Source organism: Kogia breviceps, chromosome 1 (assembly GCF_026419965.1).
Source record: "Kogia breviceps isolate mKogBre1 chromosome 1, mKogBre1 haplotype 1, whole genome shotgun sequence".
In the NCBI taxonomy this organism is placed as follows: domain Eukaryota; kingdom Metazoa; phylum Chordata; class Mammalia; order Artiodactyla; family Physeteridae; genus Kogia; species Kogia breviceps.
In genome coordinates this window covers 114,250,492-114,274,417 of record NC_081310.1, presented here as the reverse complement: position 1 = coordinate 114,274,417, position 23,926 = coordinate 114,250,492, and the positions used below count along the sequence as shown (strand labels likewise).

The following is a 23,926-nucleotide window of genomic DNA, read 5'->3' as shown; positions in this document are numbered from 1 at the left end:
TTATATACACTACACAAAAGTGGTTTTAATTCTACCAAAATTAAACTGTGAAAGCCAATTAAAAACAAACATGGAAATGCTATTCTTAACAAAGATTCCTGAAATTTAATACTAAATCAACTGTGCACTGCACAGTACAAAAACCTAACCAAAACAAAAGCCCTCAGAACATTTAATGGGTCATCTGTATGTTTAAACATTTGCTAGGACATTAGAAAATGCTGTTTGAATTACTAAAATTAAAAAGAACTACTTAGGGCTTCCCTGGTGGCGCAGTGGTTGGGAGTCCGCCTGCCGATGCAGGGGACACGGGTTCGTGCCCCGGTCCGGGAGGATCCCACATCCCACATGCCACAGAGCGGCTGAGTCCGTGAGCCATGGCCGCTGAGCCTGCGCATCCGGAGCCTGCGCTCCGCAATGGGAGAGGCCATGGCGGTGAGAGGCCCGCGTACCACAAAAAAAAAAAAAAAAAAGAACTACTTAGCTCAATAAGAATGAGTATTTCCTGTTTTCATTCATGAAACAGAAAAGTTACAGGTTTGTTTTTTTTTTAATCTAAGCCAAAAACAAATACCTCCAAAGAAACTTCATTTGTTCAGTGGAATAATTTAAAAACTGCTTCAAAGCTAAATTAAATTCTTCACAATTTCAGGGTTCCCAAAGATTTTTTTTAAGAATAGGTGATACCATAATAAGTGAATTTTTAATGATCTTCTATAAAACTAAGTACCATCATTAATGTTAAGGAATCAGTCAACCTCAGATCAACAATTATGAAAAAAAAAACCTCTATAAATCATGTGTCTTCAGGTGTAATTAGAGGATTCAAAGCTTACTGAATGTATGTTAAAAAAAAATTACAATCTAGCTTGATGACTACTGGGAGAATTATTTAAACTACCAATATCTGCAACTGAAAAATATTATTGAGATGGGCAAGAATCCTGAAATGTTTCTAAAGTCAAGTTTTCATTTAAAAAGTAAAGCTAAGTTTTTCAAATACCATTTAATTTCTTTTTACAATAATTTGAGCTAGAATAATAGGAAAAGCAGGAAAATATAATATTGGAGAAAATACCTTAATGCTGAGAACTGCCTTCATTTAGTACAGAGATGGATACAAGTAACAAGAACTTACCAAGCCCCCCAAAAGCACCTTAAGAAAAAAACCCCACACATTCTGAATACAGGTCTTATAAATAAACACATTGTAAAAGAAGCAATATATGACAACATGTAATAGCTTAACAGAAGTATTAATTATCAATATAAATTCTCTAAAACTATGTAACACTAGAGAATTTCCTTAACAAACAGATGATTCAACTTCGTCCCAAGACTCAACACTCTCTTTCTATACGAAGTGTACTATTGTGATCCGGCAAAAGATTTATAAGTGGTGACTAGTACCAGAGAAATCCATAGTGCAGCCCAGCCACAGAGAGCTGTATGCATAAAAGGGATATCACAATTTTAATTTCCCTTGCTAGCTGGCAATCAATGCAAAGCCTTTATGCAGAGGGAACCTACTAAGTTGGAAGAGATCCAGGACTCAGATGCAATAGATTTCTCTCCTCTTTCACTTGTTTACCATAAATGACCACGGACCTACTTTCATGATGCGAAGTCTCCCATTTACACTCCAAGAGGAAATATTTTTCTCCAAATCATATAAAATGACCAAGGGCTCTATAACCCTAAACTGAAACAATCTTTATAAAGGGATCCTACAGAATTCTAAGAGTGTCTGTTCCTTAAATACTTCCTTAAGAATGGGCACTGAACTTTCACTAGGGTCACCAACTTACTTTCTGTTTTCATTTCACAGAGAAAAATTACTTACTATGAAGCAGAATCATTGAGCTGATATTCCCTGGATCTGCTGAAGCAAGCCTGAACCCCACCATCTCGCCATAACCGTTTAATCACTCCTGCTAATTCTGGAGTCATGACTCCTTCTTCCGCACTGCCAGCTAAAACAAATAATTGCCGGGCATCATCCTGAAGAAAGCAGTTAAAGGAGAGAGACAGATGATTCTCCATTTCTTAAAGCATTGACAAGAGTCTCTTCAACACACACACACAGATATACATTATATTACTTAAAAGAGGTATGAAAGAGGCCTTTCCTTGCAGTGCAGTCTGAGAGAATTTACAATGAAGTCTGTCTCCCTTCTTTCTCCACTACAGTTAGAAGTGCAGAGCAGAGTAGAGGAATGATTTCACTCCCACTACTACTTCTTCACACACCACCATCCCCTGAAAAGATCTCTTCTGACTGTCCTACAAATCCCCATTCTGGTTACTCATGATTTTTCTTTTTTAATATATTTATTTATTTTTGGCTGCATTGGGTTTTCATTGCTGCGCACGGGCTTTTCTCTAGTGGCGGCGAGCAGCGGCTACTCTTCGTTGCGATGCGCAGGCTTCTCATTGTGGTGGCTTCTCTTATTGTGGAGCATGGGGCTCTAGGTGCACGGGCTTCAGTAGTTGTGGCGCACGGGCCCAGCTGCTCCACAGCATGTGGGATATTCCCAGACCAGGGCTCGAACCCATGTCCCCTGTATTGGCAGGGGGATTCTCAACCACTGCGCCACCAGGGAAGCCCATGATTTTTTTTTTTTTACAGAAAAAAAACTGATCTGTCTGTGAGACAGGCACATGTAACACATCCCCATTCTATTAAAGGAAGCCTACAATAAAAATAGAAATGAAAAGACTAGCACATAAGAGGTAAAGTCTAAACACATCAAAGGGAGTAAAACATTAATCAAATTTAAGGAAACTGTTCTCTTTTTCCTTCTTAATCTCAGACAGAGGAAAAGGAAGAAGAGACTGAAGCATTTAAGAAGTCTGGAAATCTAGTAGGGGAAGTAAACCCCTAAGCGAATAATTCAGTCTCTACGTTCCCCAAAGGTATAATAATCCTCTAAATGAGAGAGAAAGAAAGGCAGAAGGAGAAGAAGAAAGTAACACAGAGATCTGATCAAAACTTCGTGAGTCACAGACATAGCTTTATAAGTGGTTATGGTTTTTAAAACTAAGATATGTGAGAGGTAAAGAGGACAGAAAGGGCTGAGAATTGTGATTGCTTTGCTTTATTCTACACAAGCACTGCTTGTCAGATACTTTATAAAAATAAACATAGGTCCCATGGGATGATTTTCCCACCTCAAATCTAATATTTATCTGCCTCAGGAGATTTCCAAATAACCATAAAAATGCAACTACTAAAGAAAAACATATACTGGGTAAAGAAGGAGTAAAGTGGGAAGGGGAGCAATCAATTGTATTATAAATAGTCATTAGGACAATAAACTAGCACGCAAAAAGCATTTCAGACCACAGGTGAAATTGCAAACAAAAATTCCTAAGACTTGTGTATTCCCAAAACTTGTGCATCCACTTAAGCAAAACAAACCAAAACTAACCATAGTGCACTCCAATTAATTTTGCCGAATCCAGGATCTTCAGCCTTAATGGATTTTGCTGAGTAATATTCTCTTCCTTTGAGATCCTTTCCAGTATTCTTCCTAGTAATACTTTAGACCCAATCGTCTCTAATAAACTTCATCTAATATCTATATTCCCCTCGTCTCTTTTTAGAGATAAAAATTTTCGATAAAGGAAAGAATGAGAAAAGCTGAAAAATTATACAAACTGGCAATGTACTCAACAGTGGGCATGTCCTTCTACACATATGGAATAGTACTTTATTTAACATTTAATGACTTTATAGTCCCTTGGTTCTGAAATTTGAGCTATACTCATGCAGGTATTCAAAACCTCAATCAGTATTGCTTTTTTTTTTTTTAATACCATGATTCTAATTTTAGAAACTTTAAAATATAGAGAGCGCTACTGCTACGTATTTTTGCTGTCCTGACTTTGTAAAGTTTTAGGACAAAACATTTTTCCCTTACCACTTAACCCCTTCTACAGACCTACTCCTGCTTGCCCATAATAAACCCTCTTTTATAGCTTGATAAAGAGGCCCCTCTTTACAGTGAACTTCTTACCTCCACCCTTAAGCAGATATGAAAAAGCAACCTATCCCACATCCAGCTTTATGCTTTTCTATTCACTCTCCAGACAACTGTAAAAAAACTAGAGAAGGATAAGAGAGGAGCTATAAATATAAATCCTTACATATGAAAGAGGAAAAGAGAAACTTCAAAAAAAGGGTTGTAGATTACGATGAGTGAATGCTGGAGGGCTAGGTGATTCAGGAGGCCTGAGAGGAATTAATAATGTCAACTGCATCTGGTGACATGGGAGTAGTAGGACCCAGAGATTAATGATACTGATTTGATAAAAGAGAAATGAAAGGAGGAGGGATATATGGTGTGAATGTTTGTATCTCCCCCAAATTCTTATTTTGAAATCCTAATGTCCAAGTGATGGTTTTAGGAAATAGGGCCTCTGGGAGATACTTAGGTCATTAGGGTGGTGCTCTCATGAGCGGGATTAGTGCCCTTATAAAAGAGACCCCAGAGAGATCCCTTCCCCTCCTGCCAAGTGAGGACACAGCGAGAAGTCTGCAACCTGGAACAGGGCCCTAACCAAACTATGCTGGCACCCAGACCTCAGCTTCCAGCCTTCAGAGGTGTGAGGAATAAATTTCTGTTGTTTATAAGCTACCAAATCTGTGGTACTTTATTACAGCAGCCTGAACAGACTAAGACAGAATATGACAACTACATCTGGTGACAAAGGAATGATAGGACCCAATGATTAATAACTAATTTGATAGTGGAAAGAAAGGAAAGGAGGAGGGATGGTCAAGAGACAGAAAGGAGGTCAGACAGAGGGTGAGAAGTAAAAAAGGAAGAAGCTAAGAAAATAAGTAAATAACTGAGATGGAGAAAAAGCCAACAAAGAGAGGGAAGAGAATAAATACAGTATTACTAACCAATTATTGGATACAGCAAATACAACAGAGAAACAGAGTTGGGTGATAGGAAGGAATGAGAAACGGGAGGAAAAAAGTTAAGAACACAAGAAAGAGCTGGTAGAAAGAGGGAGGAAAAAGGAAGAAGAAAGGCAGCTGTGAGAGGGGATAGAAGGAATAAGACAAAAATAAGAGTTTATTCTTGCCTTAGCTATCACATTTTTTCTGCTCAGAGGCTTAGAAAAATAGTCTCTGATTTTTTGTGATTTGGAACACTTTTACAAAAATGTAGAAGTCATGCTCCACACATTCCTCTTCATTTCTTCTTTTGCTCCTCTTCTCGCCAATCATTTTACAACCCTTACTCTAGCTGCCCTTCCTTTATGGCACCTCTAGTCTTCCGAATCTAATACTATCCAATTAGAACCATCCTTCTATTATTTTTCCCTCCAAGAATTTCCTCACTTATTTACTGAATATTAATTTACATCTGAGAAATTGAGAGTTGCTTAGAAGAGTTCCTAAGCTACTTCACAGACATATAGGCTTTGCCTTTCCAGGCAGTCTCCCCAAGTCACTTCCTTTTATTGCCCATAGCACCTAAGTATGGCACTGAACACAGCTGATGACTCCCTTAGTTTTAGGAAAGCATTCTATACATTCCCAGCCTTCTCCTGGAATTTAGCTGATGATGATATAAAAAATCCCCCACTTTCATTTTGGCTCTCTCCCCACTGCATCAAACAACCTAATTTATAAACTAGACCTTCAGGGCCCACTAAGTATTATAATCAATCAACACAACTTTTGAATATCTGACATGTCCAAGAATTATACTAGGACATGGTATAATCCAATTCTATAGCCTATAGTACAACGTAGTATAGGGATATAGTTATTCTTGAATACTGGAAATTTGCCTCTAAAATTGAGACTTAGTGTTCATGTCCTTACCAAGTTTATTCTGCAACACTGATATTTGCCTTTAATATCTACACCTCAGAAAGCAGAGCTCCATATCATGACAACCTCTCTTAGATTATTTCAACTTACTATCATTTACTACTATAAAAGTCAACAGTGCTGTAAAAGAAGCAAGTGAATAAAACAGTTACCACAAAAACCTACAGTATATCCACAGATTCCCATTTCCTAGAGTTACCTTTGTGGTAGTAATCTAATATCTCTTAAAGTAGATTGCTAACATGTCTCAAATGAGCAGAGAGTACTTTGCTACATCTTAGCTTGTTGCTTAAATTTATTTCCCTAACACATGAAGCAAATTGTGCTTAACTGCATCTACTGAAAAAGAGCAAGTAAAGAGGAAATGAGAAACACTTACTGCTCTGGCAGCTTCCCCAAAGTCAATCTTTAGCCGTCCCATGGCTCTTATGATTGCAATGATGGACTGTATAGTATTGCTGTAGACAACTACTTTATATTGTTTACATTCTTCCTCTGAATAGCCATCCTCATGAATGATTCTTTAAAAAGAAGAAAACCACAAATCATTACCATGGACCTAAAATGAAAAGACACTATGGACTTTTATGCATTATGAGTAAATGTAGTTTTACAAAAGACCGTGTTCCAACTTACTTCATCTGTTTCACAATGGTGCTTTTACCAGATTCTCCAGCACCTGAAACAAAAGAAAACCACTTTGAATTCATCTGTAATCCAGCTCAAAAGTATGAAATCAACATAAGTGATAATTCTAGATTAACAGAAACCACAGGTCCTAGGGAAAACTTTGGTGAGGTTTTCTATCTATCAGGAAAAACTACAAAGCTTCTCCAGTGAAGATTTTATTTTCTTTATATAACACAGCAACCAAATATAATTCACTGTAAGTGTTCCAGGGCCATCTTGATTATCACCTGTGTAACGCAGGCACTCTAAAGGAGATATGGCAACATAAACAACTCTAGGAACTCATCCTCTACACCCAGGGTCCCCAAGCCCTGGGCAGCAGACTGACAGCAGTCCTCAGCCTGTTAGAAATCAGGCCGCACAGCAGGAGGTGAGCGGAGAGCAAGCGAAGCTTCATCTGCGAACCATCCCCCTGCCTCCCCTCTGCCTCCTGTGGAAAAACTGTCTTCCATGAAACGGGTCTCTGGTGCCAAAAAGGTTGGGGACCGCTGCTCGACATGAAACATCATGAATGACACAGACACTGAACATAGGCAAAAATGAAATGATTTTCTTTGGCTTATTCACTTTTATTAATTCCTCTGTCGATATCCATGGATCTAAGCAGCAGCAATCCTCTCAGCCATGAGACTAAAGAGTTCAAAACAGAGGAGGCACTGTCCCTACCACTTTTCCACTGTATACCCTCTCAAGACCACATTTCCCTCCTCAGCCAGCTGGAATCACTTTAACAACCACAAATGTCAGATGGGCCCCCTGAACTCCTTGACATTCCACCTGCACTTCCTTAGTCAACTCATTCTCCCACCTTCCAAGATGCCTATCTGACACCGCCTCCTCTCTCTCAAACCCTACAAACCCCTACCCACTCTGACTCTCAGCTAATGATCCTCTTAATGGAAAAAGTAAAGCACTCTGAAAAAATTATCTCATTTTCCCATAACCAAACCCACCAATCTATCTGCACCTCCATTAATCTCTACCTTTATCAGTGGATGAACTATCTCTGCCAGTGTCTAAGACTAACCCTGGAGAGAGTTCACAATTGGAGGCTGTGCACTTACCCACCTCATTTTATCTATCCAAGGTCTTGGCTGCTACAATTGTCCCATGTCACTCAAATATCATCAAGTTTTCTCTACCGACTGGGTCACTCTCTTCGTTATACAAACTTGCTATACTATCCATCTTAAAATCAACACAAACACACCCCATTTCCTACCTTTCCTTGACTCCACAAATCTTCCTCTAGCTACCACTCCATTTTCTCTCTTCCTCTTCATAGCAAAGCCCCTCTGAGTTGTCTATATACATGTTCTTCAATTCTTTCCCCCAATTCTCTCCTTAACCCACTCCAGTCAGGTGTTCATACACACTACTCTACCCATTTCTCAAAGTCTCCAACAACTTCCATCTTAACAAAGCCAATGGTCAATTCTCAGTCCTCATCTTACTCAAACTCTCAAGCAGAACTGGTCCAAGTTGATGACTTCTCTTGAAATATTTTCTTCATTAGGCAAGCTTCTAGATCCAACATCCTACTGGTTTGACTCCTACCCCACTCCTCAGTGTCCTCCCTCCTGTCTCTGAATTCTAAAGGTTGTATTGCTTCAGAGCTCCTTCATTGGACCTTTTCTCTATCTAAATTCATTCTCTAAGTCATCTCATCTAACCTCATGATTTTAAACACCACTCATAAACTGATAAGAGTTAACAGCTAGTGAGTACTACATGCCAGACACTATTCTAAACACTTTACTTGTGTTAACTCATTTAATCCTCACAATAACCCAGTGAGGTAGATATTATTACTATCCCCATTTTATAGACAGATGACAAATTCATTTGTCCACCACTACATAGTCAGTAAGTGGCAAAGCTGAAATTTGAATTCACACAGGTTGGCTCCAAAGTTCTTGTACACTGCCTCTGTGCTAATGATTCCCAAATTTAGATCTCTAATCTATACCCTGGCTTCTAACCTTGGCTCCAGACGCATATATCTAAATTCCTTACCTGATAAATCTTATATTTCTAGTAGACATCTCAAACTTAAAATGCCCGAACTGCGTTACTGCTTCCCCACCCTTACCCTCAAATAAACCCTGCTCCACCATGTATCTCATCTCAGTAAATGACTTCAACATTCACCCAGTTGCTCAGGCCAAAACTGGTAAGTGACATGTAGCTAACATACAGATGGAATGTGGGTGCCAGGACCAATATGTATACTGATTTAGTAGAGCTTAATTTTTAAAAATAAATATAGCTCTAACAGTTTCTTCTTGCACCACAATGATCATGAGCATACTGGAAACCACAGGCCTAGATCATTGCAAAAGCTTCCTAAATGGTCCAATGCTTTAGTCCTCACCTTTCCTATGGTCAGTTTTCCACTCAGTAGCTGGAATAAATTTTGTAAAATGTAAATCAGATCGTGTCACAACTCTGTCCCAAAACTCTCCTATGGTGTCCAATTACACTCAAAATAAAATTCATGGGCAATAAGGCCCAATATGCTCTGGCCCCTGTCTACCCTCTTACCCTCAACTCCTATTATTCTCCACTTTGTTGTCTTGCACTTGTCAGACCAGCTTTCTTGTTTTTCCTCCAACATACCAAACTGGTTCTCAATGAGCTAGATCCTGTCTCACGATCTTCACATTTACCATTCTCTCTGCCTGGAATAAGTTTTTACAAGATCTTCTTCACCCAGGTTTCTGCTTCCCTCATAACAGCCTTCCCTGACTAATCTATCTAAACAGCCCCCACCCAATCACATTCTCTCCCCTTACTCTGTTATATTTTTAAAAGCATATATCACTTCTTCACATTACAGATTTCACCTCCTGTCTTCTCCACAAAATATAAGTTCCATGAACGTTTATTTATCCTCGTATTCCCAGGGCCGAGAACTGTGCCTGACATAAATTGGTTACGTAGATAAATATTGCTGAACAGATGAATGACTATTGTTCAATAAGCACGATCCTTTATTAATATTTCTCAACTCTATCAACCAAAAACGTTAGTTAAAATAAAGTTCAAATAATTTTATAATTTCAAACATCTACATTTTTAGAGAATCAAAAGGGACATTTATATATGATTTTATCTCTGTTCTTATCACTTAATTGATAATCAGGGTAGCACTAAAACAGTTAATATTCAAGTAGCACACAAAGAACTTCCGAATGACAGTGTGAGAAAGGAGTGATTTCTCCCATGCATATCTAAAAAAAATCCCTAATGATTCAATTTTGAGGAAGAGAATACAAAAGCATTCCACTTACATTTAAAATAGTCTGTAACACACAATTCCCAGATTATCCCATGTTAGCACAACTACAAAATTAACTACAAAAAGTAGAGATTAATGAAGTAATGTGCACCATTCTTTAATATATTGAAAACAGCATTTCTACCATTGATGTTGGATTATTTTGAGTGAAATAATAAGTTTATTAATCTCAGAATCAATTTTTACCCATCTCATTAAGTTCTACCCTATGAAGGTGCTGATTTTTTTTAAAAAAATGTTGCTCTATCTCTCTCATGTTTTTCCAAGGCTCCCTGATAAAATGTCAGTTTGTCCTTCTCTTTATTATCACACAACATATATTCACCCAAGTTTTTATTAGGCATCCAATTCTATCTCTTAAAAGAAAGCACCTCTTACTGACCACAGAACTAAATACAGGATTTGTTTCAGTGGGTGTTCCATAGCATTTCATACAAATAAAGAATGAATTGCTTTATACCAAGCCTTTGACCCATTCAGCTTCTAGATCACCATGAAAAGTGCCACCATCTTACCTTCCTTCCAGGTACGAAATCTAAGAGTCATCTGGAACCCACTCACTCTTCTCTCCTTACATCATGCTGTAACAAAATCTTCTTCTTATGCATTTCTCAAATTAATCCTTTCTACTCTTCACACATCTGAGCCTGACATATACCTATTGGATGTTACTGCTGCAATTTTCTCAAACTTCTAGCTCAAAGCCCCTCTTCCCTCTCATCATCTCCAAATGGCACTATTTAAAAAACATCAGGGCTTCCCTGGTGGCGCAGTGGTTGGGAGTCTGCCTGTCAATGCAGGGGACACAGGTTTGAGCCCTGGTCCGGGAGGATCCCACATGCCATGGAGCAACTGAGCCCATATGCCACAACTACTGAACTGTGCTCTAGAGCCTGCGAGCCACAACTACTGAGCACATGTGCCACAACTACTGAAGCCCGCACACCTAGAGCCCGTGCTCCGCAACAGAGAAGCCACCGCAATGAGAAACCCTCACATCACAATGAAGAGTAGCCCCCACTTGCCATAACTAGAGAAAGCCCCCGCACAGCAACAAAGACCAATGCAGCCAAAAATAAATAATTTTTTTAAAAAAAACATCAGTTTATCTAATAATTCTCCAAAGTCTTCCAACATTTTCTATAACCCTTTCTTATTAGGTCTGAACTCTTTTATTTTTACCTCAGTCCTCTGTGCTCCACTGCTTCAGTAGTATGTCCTCTCTCTAATAACTTCTCACTCTTCGGTTTTCCCCAAACTGCTTCCCTTGTCTCACCTTCCTTCCCCAATACACATGTGGTGTTTGAAACTTCCTAATTGAATGTACATCTTCTTATGTATCTTCCTTCAAAATTCATCACAAGTTTAAGGAGAGATTCATTTGCCCATCTTCAATCTTCAATAATAAGGATATAAAGAATGGGATAGACATAAAGGAATTGCAAAGACAGACTCTATGGCTTGAAGAGGAAGGAACTGAAGATGATTTTGTAGGCAGAAGGGGTGGAACTGGGCAGGCGATAGGACATATAGGGAAGAAATGTCTGAAAGCCTCCAGAGACAGGAGGGAATGGGATCAGTTCAACTTAAAAGATTTATCCTTAAAACGATATGTATCTAAAGGACATCTAATATAAATAGGAAAAAAGGATGAGAGCTAAAGCTACAGAGATTTTTGAGAGAAAAGGAAGACAAGTAGCTAAGTTAGATGGTCTTGTTCTCAACAAAAGAAACAAGGCAATCTGCAGAGAATAAAGGAATGAAATTAATTTAGAAAATCATGTTATAAACAGTCAAACAGAACAAGAAAGAAATGTGTGTACAGGTTAGCACACAGAATCACCAACACTGTTAGACAAAAAACAATTTACCAGTATATATTCTACTGTAGAATCACTGTACTTACCTAAACATACTCAATTTTATTTTTAAGGAGCTCCTTGAGAGCAGGTACCATATCACAGGCCCACCTATTTCTTCCCATAACAAATACTACATTATGAATGTGAAAAATCAGAAATGGTGATGATTTCTTTGCAAGATTTTTTTAAGGCCAGTGAATTGCTAGTATAAATTATTATATATTAGTAAACACATTCAGCTCACATACACACTGATTTTAAAAATTTACCCTGAAAGATGGCTGACACTCAAAAACACAGTGTCACCTGATGCCTCCTCTTTTTTCTCTCTCATTTTGACTAAAAGAAAACTTAAAGCCAGCCCAAAGAAGGTACATGAGTATATTACGCTCTTTCATACTTCTGTGCCATCAGGCATAATGAATTTCCTCATCTATAAAACAGGGGTCAATAGAAGATTCTTAGAACAGTGCCTAACACATACTCGGTATTCAGTAAATGTTAACTAGCCATTATTTGTGAATGCTGTTTTCTCTGTTCCAAGTACCACCAAGTAATGTTAAGGCCCAAAGTGTTTAATTTAATAAAAACTTGTTGGATACTGATGTTGGTTCAAAACCTCAGTAGAAACGGTATAACTACTTAGCTGCTGTCTCACAATAACAATACCGTGGATAGAACCTGGATTCACACACTTAGTCAGCAACTTATAACCTAAAAGCTACAGCAAACTACATCAAAGCATTAGTCATTTTCTCTGCCCCACCCTGAAGAACAAAAACACTTTCTTCCTTAAATCTATTTTCAGCCCTAGATACTCCTGTCTGCTACCTCTTCGCCCATACTTCTCACCCATCTGCACCTCTGCAGCTTTTCCTTTAAGTTTGCCCACAGGTCTCTGCACCACTACCTCATGTACTAGTAGTTATTCCAGTGGCACCTCCTTTTCCTTTTAAATACTTGTTTCTGTAGAGAAGTCATGAAACTTCTAAAAGACCAGGATTATAACTACAGCACACCCCCTTTTCTAGAAGTCTCACAGCCTCAATATGCCACTATTTTTGGATAACCCTCTAGCCAGTGCTAGACAAACACATGCTCATGGTCTCTCTACAGGCCTGAATAATCAGATATATGGGAACATATGACTGCAATAGGCACAGACCAGCCTCTCTCCCACAGCAGATTGAAAGCTTAGTCAGTAACTTTGATTTTTCTTTCTAACTTATTTTCACCTTTCATTTACAACTCAGGCACTTAAAAAGATTTTTTTAGTTAGGGATACCATGTAGGAACAAACTCTATGGAAGAGGAGACTTTGGTCCTAGTTCTGCCATGACTAGCTTGTGACCCTGGGCAAGTCACCTAATTTAATGCCAGTCTCCTTACACATAAAATGTGAAGGACTTTGGCTTAGATGTGCATTATGGCTGCATTCTAATAGTAGATGATTATAATTATTATAATGCTTAAGGCAAACTAAATCTCTAATTCTGACACACAGAGGCTTCAAATCAAACCATGGATCCACATCTTCCTATTAATCCAACAATCCACAATACTACCATAGTACAGTGATCAGCATGTTCTTCAATTATGCACTGCTGATCAAGAAGGGACAAAGAGGGGCTTCCCTGGTGGTGCAGTGGTTGAGAGTCCGCCTGCCGATGCAGGGGACACAGGTTCGTGCCCCGGTCTGGGAAGATCTCACATGCCACGGACCGGCTGGGCCTGTGAGCCATGGCCGCTGAGCCTGTGCATCCGGAGCCTGTGCTCCTCAACGGGAGAGGCCACAACAGTGAGAGGCCTGCGTACCGCAAAAAAAAAAAAAAAAAAAAAAGTGAATATCTATAACTAAAGATCACAGGAGCACAGTTCCTGCTATTTCCAAAAATAAGATTATCTATTGTTCCCACTGATTCCTTTCTATTGAGGTATAAGTAGCTAAGATAATAAAAACTCAGATTAAGGTAAAAAATGACATTTCATCCAAAACGCTTTTCAAGGTACCATACTTAACACAAAAAACAGTCTCCAGCTTCCTAATTCAGTAAAAGAAATGGTTAGCAAAATTACAGATGGGAAAAATGTCACAGAGCAAACAAAAATTGTTATTCAGCCTTTAAAACACACACACACACATACACACACACACACACATATCCTGCATTGCCTGGCATTGCTAGACAATGAGACTTCAAATACAAATAAGTTTAGGAATTTATGGTCTCGTGGGAGAAGTTAAATATATTTTTCTTGTGAAATTAGCAAGTTTCCTTAACCTAAAATAACAGAATAATTTTTTCACCCAGCCCACTGTCACTCTAAGCATTTAAACATTTTTTTGCCTCTGCATTTAAACATTTATGAAAACACTATTCAACTCAAACTTCAATCTTTGCTAAAGCCTCCCCCATTCCCTCTGAACACAATACTCCCGCTCTGTTGGTTGGCACAGATTATTCCCTTTCAGCACCCGTCCCAGAGGTTAATTTCCAAAATCAAGTCCCAAACTGTCCTTCCCAGTCACCTTACCTCATTTATCTCTAGCCAGCTTTGGCTACTCAAAAATGAAATTTTTTTTTTGTCTCTCTTTCCAGCTCCTAATCTCATAAACTGTTAAGGGGTTTTCTTTTCTTTTCTTTTTTTTTTTTTCCAGTACGCGGGCCTCACTGCTGTGGCCTCTCTCATTGCGGAGCACTGGCTCCGGACGCGCAGGCTCAGCGGCCATGACTCACGGGCCCAGCCGCTCCGCGGCATGTGGGATCTTCCCGAACCGGGGCATGAACCCATGTCCCCTGCATCGGCAGGCGGACTCTCAACCACCGCGCCACCAGGAAAGCCCAAGGGGTTTTCTTGATTTTGATTAAAACGGTAACAAAACTCTTTTTGGTACAACCTGAAAACCCTTCCACATCTATGTAATTCTCCCTCAAGGTGACTCTAACCAGATTCAACCTGATCCTACAGGTTAATGTCAAACACCACAACACTAATACTTGCTCAAAATATTTTAATTATTTGGTTTGGTGCCTGTTTAGTATTCCACTAGTCCTAAGCTCAAAAGCACACTCCTCAAAAGCACAAAACAGTGCCTTCTTTTTGTGCCTCTACCCCCAATCTAGAGCACAGTCTAGGACAGAGTAGACACATTAATAACTGTGGGATGAATGGCTTGAGTTTCTATGAGATCCAGTGGCTGCCTAATTACATTTTGCAAATGCCAGTTGCAACAGATGGAATTTTCGATATAGGCAGTTAACAGAAACAGAAGATTTCCATTCCTCTGCTATCTTTAGTCAGCCCCACACCCATTCCTGGTTATGCCTTCAACTCTCAGCTCACAACTATACTTGACAATAAATCTGGACTCACTCAGAGCCTCCCGTTCTCCCTATTCCCCTCTAAACCTTACTCTCAAAACCCAGTCCCAGCTCCCTTGTGCCCACCATCCGCTTCAGTGAAATTAACTGTTATGATCTGTCCTGCCCACTCTGTATCCTAATACCTGAAGGAGTGCAAGAAACATTGTGAGTGCTCATTAAATATTTGTTCAGTGAATGAATGAATATCTTAATAAAAGCAGTGAGTTGTGACTGGGACAAAGATAATGGGTCTCTTCTCTGAAAAAGATTTTTCTAGGAAGCAATCACATGCCAATCACCAAAGAGGCTTAAAATGCATTAAGAAATTTTTGATAAAGCTTAATTGATATATTAGAGTATCTGCCTGCCCATAACCCCTTCTGGAGAAACCCCTATTTCATTTGCAGGGCAGGTGGCCTGCAGGATCTGGGCCATGCCCCTCTCTGTGGCTGGTAATGAGTAAATACCTGACACAGGAGTCACCCAGTACAGGCGGACAGAGGACCTACACCCTGTGTGATCCAGCTCCAAAAAATGAGTAAGACCAGCCAGATTTTCTGAGGAATCTGCACTGGAAGATACAGAAAAAGTCATCCTAAACTACAAAGTCACAATGTGTGAAAACCTAGGTTACCATTATAGGGCTTCATGCACATCAATACCATAAACGAAAGAATTCAGAAGAAGTTGATCTGGAGAGAAAACAGAATAGACAAATGCACAGAGAGGCTTAGAGATGTCACGAGAGAAGAGAATCCATACAAAAGAAGAGATAGAAAATGAGTGAGGAAAGAGACCAAGGAGACAAAAAAGAGAGGAAGAGACCAAGGAGAACAAGTAAAGACAAGAAAGTAAAAAGAGGCAGAAATAGTGAATAATGAAGACAATGAGAAAGAAACAGAAGAAAGGCAGAGAAAATAGCCTGGCCAATGCCAGAGCTGCCTCAGTTTCTGCAGCCTGATTCTTCAGGTCTTCCTTCATTCTCATAAAACCTATCTCTATTCTAACAGTAATTCCCCTCTCCAAGTCTTTGAGCTAATTTTGGGTGATTTTTCTATTCCTTGTGACCAAACAAAACAAAAGAAAAACAAAAACCACCTTGAATGGAACTGGCTTTAAGTTAATTAGAATCAATTACCCCTTTTTCAGCCTTTAAAACTTTTTAAGTTGTTTCAATTAAATACTGAATACAAAAAGGGATATTTATAACATGTGTGTGACAAAACAAACATCTGTGTACCTATCACCCAATATAAAAAATTAAACATTACCAGTTACCTCTGAAGTCACCTATGTGTTCCTCCCCAATATCAATTACTTTTTTTTTTTTTTTTTTTTGCGGTACATGGGCCTCTCACTGTTGTGGCCTCTTCCGTTGCGGAGCACAGGCTCCGGACGCGCAGGCTCAGCGGCCATGGCCCACAGGCCCAGCTGCTCCGCGGCATGTGGGATCCTCCCGGACTGTGGCACAAACCTGTGTCCCTTGCATCGGCAGGCGGACTCTCAACCACTGCACCACCAGGGAAGCCCTCAATTACTTTTTCATTAAATATTTCCAGAGGGTGAATATGCAATAAGGGAGGGGGAGAAATTTTTTTAACTCCCTAACAACCAAAATATGTCTGGCTTACACAGTAGTGCATCATCTATGCAGTTTCACATCTTTCATGGACATGATCCTATCATTTTACAAGCCTTATAAACCATAAAGTAGAAAGCTAATAGCCATTTTAACATTCATAAATCACCTAAGGAAAATGTTGGTTTGATTAAACGGGAAAAAAAAGAGACAGCTTACTCAGCCAAGTAGCTCTCCTCAAAATCTTTTCACTTGAGAATATGAACAAGGTAACTGGAGTGTTGCTAAGGATCATGTGTTCTCTTTGGGCAACTGGCCAATTTAGAGGGAGAAGAGGGGTTTCTTCTTCACTTTTGTGGAATACAGAAAGAATGCTTAAGGGATCAATCACTTGTGAGCAAGAAGGGGGATCATCCTGTGGCTCCTGCAATGTTCTAATTTTGGCTTCTGGTAATTTTCCCTTTAATTCTTTGAAAGCAGAGCAACAAAATGTCACTATGGTGCTAATGCTAAATTACATGGTATGTACATATGACCTGACTGAAAACTATTTTTGAATAGGTACATTTCCTAGCAGCTCTGCCTCAAAATTTTGTGAGATAAAAATGTAAAATATACATTTAACCCACAAAAATAATTCATATGTAGTGGAGATGTCCTACAAAGTTAACTGCAATGTTAAATCCATTCATCAAATTTTTACATTTAAACATATTAAAATCATATCTCGGGCTTCCCTGGTGACGCAGTGGTTGAGAGTCCGCCTGCTGACGCAGGGGACACGAGTCCGTGCCCCAGTCCGGGAAGATCCCACATGCCGCGGAGCGGCTGGGCCTGTGAGCCATGGCCGCTGAGCCTGCGCGTCCGGAGCCTGTGCTCCGCAACGGGAGAGGCCGCAACAGTGAGAGGCCCGCATACCGCAAAAAAAAAAAAAAAATCATGTCCCTATCTAAGTCTCAAACATTGACGGCAGCATACAGCACTTTTCTACATGCCTATTTAATTGAATGTAAATTAATACCAACTTTAAAAATTCACCAATAACAAAATATTATAAATTCAGTTGCCTACAACTGCAACTCAGTTTCAATTCAAATTCAGTTCCACATTCCTAAAGATGCCTACAATTTCAATTTCCTTTACCATATAAATGCTCACCAATGCTGTAAGTCAAAACCCAAATGGAATTTGGAATGGCAAATGGTAGTGGAATGGCAAAAAAGGCAGGTAATAAGAGGGAGGAGAACACAAAGTCTCCAGATGGCTTCCCCAAATTATATCTATACTTATCTTCTATCTATCTATAATAAAATGTGGCTTTTTAAAAATACAGCTACTAAAAATTCAAATCAGTACTCTCCAAATCCATTGCAAACCTTTCCAGCCTTACCTCCTACACTCCTCCCGCCAACCCTTTATTCCAGGGCAAAACTATTTGCTCACTCATATTTCTGAGTCTTTGTACATACTATTCCCTCTGTCTGGATGTGCTTCTCTCCAGTCTCTGCCTTAAGAGTTCCTATTTATCCCTTGAGGTCCATCTCAAATGTCACGTCCTCTGGGAGGACTTCCCTGATATGTCTCTTCCTCCTCTTCCTCCTTCCAAAACTGGCTACTCTTTCTGTAACCACATTCCATTACCAATGTTTACTTGTATATCTCCAACAAATCGAACTGCTTAAAAGTTTTGTCTATTTCTCATTTATATCTCCAGGCTAGGAAAGTACCTGTGTACATATAAAACAACCAGAGATACCTAATCATAAATAAGTCAATAAATGAGCCTCCTTCTGAACACTGAAAACCAAAAAGCCTAATAAAAAGTGGCTTTGGGCTTCCCTGGTGGAGCAGTGATTGAGAGTCCGCCTGCCGATGCAGGGGACACGGGTTCGTGCCCCGGTCTGGGAGGTTCCCACATGCCTCAGAGCGGCTGGGCCTGTGAGCCATGGCCGCTGAGCCTGCACGTCTGGAGCCTGTGCTCTGCAACCGGAGAGGCCACAACAGTGAGAGGCCCATGTACCGCAAAAAAAAAAAAAAGTGGCTTTGACCAAATGCAATGCAGTGTCCTGGATTAGATCCCAGAGTAGAAAAAGAACATTAATGGAAAAACTACTGAAATTCAAATAAAGTGTGAAATTTAGTTAACATTAATGCACCAATATTAATCTCTTAGTACTGACAAATACACCACAGCTATGTAACACATCAACACTAAGGGAAATCAGGTGAACAGTATACAGGAACTCCATGCATTATTTTTGAGGCTTTCCTACAAATCTAAAATTATTCCAAAACAAAAAGCTTACTAAAAAACTTTTAAGTAGTCTAGAAAAAGCTGAAAGAACTTCAAATACCAATGAGAACATGAATGTGGATTTTAATTGCAACAATAACAAAAATAAAAGAATAAGAAATATACTTCTCTTCTTAGAAGTAGAAAAAGGAAGGAAATTATTTTTAATAATCTGAAATGAACCAAAATGTCAGGATTTATTAATGTTGCAAAATGGTGAAAAGATTTACATCATTAAACTGAAGTAGTTCAATTTTTATTTTCAGAAATACATAACTCAATATTGAAATAACCTGCATAGAAAAGTTAAGACTGTGCTATCATATCCCATACATGAGAACTACATTCTCTACATAAATCATTATAGTATTTATATCATTACTTCAAACAGAGCCCTGTTTTGAAGTTAATGATTCCCATGTTCTAACTGCAGGAGATAGAGGGGGAAATGTTCTATTAAAGGTACCTCATTCTAAAGCAATCCTTCTATAATTTATAGTAATTTGTAAAATATAACTTCCAAGGTCCTGGGCAAAATTCATTTCCACATTAGCTCAAGAGCAGTGACTAAAGAGGAGTTTTGCTGTTTCTCAACTGATTTTAAAATATTTTAAACTTAATGATTCTAAAATCATACTGGTAAGTTCCAAGATCATATCATAATATACAACACTATCCATTAAATAAAAACATAAAAACTAGGGATATCAATACATGGCTAAAACAGAAATCCAAATACAATGTAACATTTTCGTTAGTTCTTAGAATTCAATGGAATACTATTTTAGTTTTCAAATCCAACTTGAAAGGAAAAAGGAAATTTTGAGTATTTGACCCAGTGTAAACAGGTTGCACAATCAACCACTACAGGAAGATTAATTACAATATGACAAGAATCCAGCTACCTTGCTAATTTTAAAGAGGTCTGATTTAAATGGTCCCTAAATCACCAGTGTAATAACTGTTAACAGCAGGCCACATGAATAAAAGCAAGAGATACAAGAACAATTTAAATATACAAATAGTGTATATTTTAATCCTGGTGAGAGATCCCTGACATGCCAGCTGTAGATTTACATGAGCAGCTAGAAAAAATTTAAAATACTATCTACTTTTAAGTTAAGCAACAAAAACTTTTTGAGATGTAAAATACTAACATCATCCAAAAAACTAAGACTTTTGTATGAATGTTAAAATATTTACCCATCCGAGAATTAGACTGATGACTATAGCAGCAAAATAGTAATGGATCAATGTATACAATAACATCTCAGCTAATCCTTAACAGTCTTAAATTTTAAGTATCTTCCAAGTCTAACTTAGAAATCAAAGGAAATTCATGTCTAAAGACTATATCCAGGAATTCCCTGGCGGTCCAGTGGTTAGGACTCTGTGCTTTCACTGCCGAGGGCCTGGGTTCAATCCCTGGTTGGGGACTAAGATCCTGCAAGCCATGCGGCACAGCCAAAAAGAAAAAGGAAGAAAAAAAAAAAAAGACTATACCCTCCTGAAAACTGCTTCTAAGATCACCCAGGCCATTATTCAGGTACAAGTCAAACAAATTTGGTCTTTTTGGTATCTTTTGTTTGCTTGGTTCTTATCAGATATCTTCATTTCTGTTACCACTTAATAGCAAAACATCAAAAATAGTATATTTCATTTAGATACAGCATCGCACCAAAACTAGAACAATTAAACAGTGATCCTAACACAATGTTATTCAGTTCAAGCAGCCTGAATTACAGAAACGATATACATGATTACCAAGGAGGTAAAAGGATAGCCTGGATAGATAAAGGCCTAAAGATAACTCTAACTTGCTCAGCACTGATAAAGAACTGCACCAAAATGAAGATAATTAAAATTGGTGGAGAAATCAAATACTAGAAGAACTTCTTTATATTCTCTTGAACATTAACATATGGGTACTTTGTGAATTTATGTCTTTCAGGTTTTTAACTTCAGTATTTAACTATCTTCCTAAACAGGTTTATTAAGTTAAACTACTTTCAATCAAACTCAAGAACAAGAGAAATAATAACATAAAAATAGCCCTCTTTATAACTTGCTAAAATATTCCATCTAGTTGATAATATTAACTTCACAGACAAGGGACCCCTGAGGTCAGACCTCACTGTACAGAAAAAGGAAAATGAAGCTCCGAAATTAGGACTGTTCTCCCAGTTTTCAGTCTCTGCCCTTTGCCCTACATTACATGGTATCTCCTATTTCTGAATTGAGTTACTAGTTCAAATAGATGGATTTTATTAGTGCTAGTCTACTGTATTCTGTTGACTACAAAACAAATTTTAAAACAAATTTCAGTAATCTGAACAAATTTAGTTTCCACTGCTCTATACAATTCTTATGAGACCCACATTTAAATTTTTTGGTCTTTATTGCTAATATTCTAGCTCTTGAATACTTAAAGCATCTCTTCCTCCCTATTTCCCCTGACAAGCCCCACCCCGCAATAAAACTAAACTAAACTAAACAGGAGAAGACACAGAATGGATAACTAAAAGCTATGAGCAATCTCTTTGCCAAATGTTTTTACCTACTCCCTAACAAAAACCTCTAAGCAAGGTTATTAGCAAGGAGCAAAATGGTCCATTTTACCTCTTCCCTTAGCTCTGGACAATTTTCTGGTGCTCATAAAAATAACAGGGGGGAAAATTAACCGGAAAAAAAGCAGGGACAATGAAGCATAGACCCAGAACTGATTATATGCATTTAAGAAAATTAATTCCTGAATTAAAATCGAAGGTTATTAAAATCAGGTGACATTAACTATTCTGAGTTGGATGCATTGATAATGGGAGCTTAAAATCCTGCACCTACCTCAAGTTGAATTTAATTACATCTCCCAACCATACAAAATGACAGCTTAATATTGAGAATTAGCAGGCATGCTGTTGTGAATTAAAGAAAAACTAAAGCAATGATATGTTTAGTTCTTCAATATTTCCATCTCATTCCATCATTTTCAACTTATATTCAGTGAGTGTCTACTAGGTGGTAGGCACTGTCATCTATTAAACATTAACTTTCTAGTCATGCCTTTTTAAGTGAGAACTTGACCCACCTAGTCCCTGAAAGGGTCAGCCTTATGAAACTCATGATACCCCACAGCCCTGCCATATGCCCACCACAGATGACTAGACTGCAGTAGGCACCTGACAAGGAAGGGCCAACCTGATATTCTTTCCCAGGAACCTGGAATGCGAATCCTGGGAATCTGAGTCAGATGACATGAAGTGCCTGAACTACCTACCAGGTTAGGCAGTGTGAGAGACAGAGGTATGAGAGTAAGTCAAAGTTGAAGACTGGGGGAAGGGGAGTAGGGGCAAAGAAGTCCTGGGAGCAGAGAAAGCTGTTCTGAAGAGGTGACTTACCAACAAAGCAGAGCAAGTGACCAGTCTACTCTAGGAGAAATGGGGGGAGGGGACATGTATTACATTCCATGTGCATGCAACCTGGTTGTATTGCATTTCTTATCTATCCTTGTCTGATACCTATGAAGGTGCCTACTGTGTCCTTTCAGCAAAGCCTTCCTTGACTGGAAGAAGTATGAATTCCTATTCCTTTCAGGCAAAACACCTTAGCATTATCTTAAGTGCTGCAGCAGATATAAAGATAAGAAATACCTAGTTCTCTTGGCCCTCAAGGACCATATATAGTGAAGAGCTGCTAAGTATACAAATAACCATAATATATGGTAAACAGTGAGCATAAAAAGTACTATGAGGTTTCAAAAAGAGGGACAGATCATATCCAATTCAGAACATCAAAAAGGTTTCATGGAGGAAAGGGAACTAAAATAGAAATAATAATAGATGGACCTTGGGATTTTTTAAAACGTATTTACTAACAAAAATAAAATGTCAGAATCCTAAGTCAGTCAACAACAAAAAAATTAATTTTACTGGCCCATGAAATACAAAAATCTGGTAACAACTGAGTCATAGAACTTGGCAACTGACTGGTTATACAGATGAGAGCAAGCCAGGAGCTAAAAAAACGAGTTCAGTTTTCATTGTAGATGATTTTGAGAATGACAATGCCGGAACAGAAAAGTTCACAACAGGTGGATTTGGGGGAAAGAAGTGCAGAGGGGAGGCAAGTTCTGTACTGGATATATTGACTTGAGGCAAGTGTCACTGGGGGAACTGGAGAAAGAGGAGCCATCTCCAAGTACAGAAAACAGTTTTCTCAAAAATTCCAAGGAAAAAACTTTTAGAGAAAAGACGTAAAAGACTTTTTACGACGTCTAGGTTTCTTCTTTTTCATTCTGAATGTCCCATTTTTGCCCAGCTACTGATTTTCCTGGTCCAAAGATGAGGGACTTTAAGGAGGTTAGGCAGTACCATGGAAGAAGAACTTGATGAAAAATATGGCTCTTCTCTCCAGAAAAACACATGTAACCACAAATTTTGCTAAAAATGTTAGAAAGTTCATGGATCTTCTGAAGCCCTAAGGGGTACACACACCCCAGGTTGTTTTTTTTTTTTAAAAAAAGAAAGGCATGATGTGGAAGAAACTGTGAGAGACAGGGTTCAGAAAAAAGAGGAAATATCTGTAGAGACTCATCCACTCGCTTTTCCTTTCCAAGCAACTAGAGGATGAAGCAGCTCAGCACCACGGGGGAGGGATAAATAGCACAGTGCTTGAGGTTCTACCTAACTTCTCTAAAACAAAGAACTACTTTTATCAGAGACCACTGCTCCAAAACTAAAAGACTTTTTGTAATAGTGCAAATACATTCAACAGGCTAAAATTTTTAAAGAAACACAGTTGCAGCCCTGATTAAAAAGTTACATGTCCTGTCAAATCTACTAAGTACTAAGCACCCAACTCTATGGTCATCCCTGTATTTATTACATAATTAGCATACTCAGGCAAGATTACAATACTATAATTCCTGAAAAGGATACCATACTTTCAGACTGCAGAAGTGATGAATGCAAATAAAAGACACAAAG

The 23,926-nt window shown here is 38.6% G+C and overlaps 1 protein-coding gene across 1 annotated transcript in view; it reads right to left on the bottom strand.

Moving 5' to 3' along the window:
- The window catches only part of GNAI3 (G protein subunit alpha i3), a 39,200-nt gene that overhangs the window by 10,575 nt on the left and 4,699 nt on the right, over positions 1-23,926 (bottom strand). Inside the window, exons 2-4 of the mRNA XM_059046009.2 lie at positions 6,491-6,533; positions 6,234-6,375; positions 1,844-2,001 (exon numbers count right to left, since the gene is read on the bottom strand). Of these exons, the coding sequence (XP_058901992.1) occupies positions 1,844-2,001; positions 6,234-6,375; positions 6,491-6,533 (343 nt within the window). The remainder of the gene's footprint in view (positions 1-1,843; positions 2,002-6,233; positions 6,376-6,490; positions 6,534-23,926) is intronic.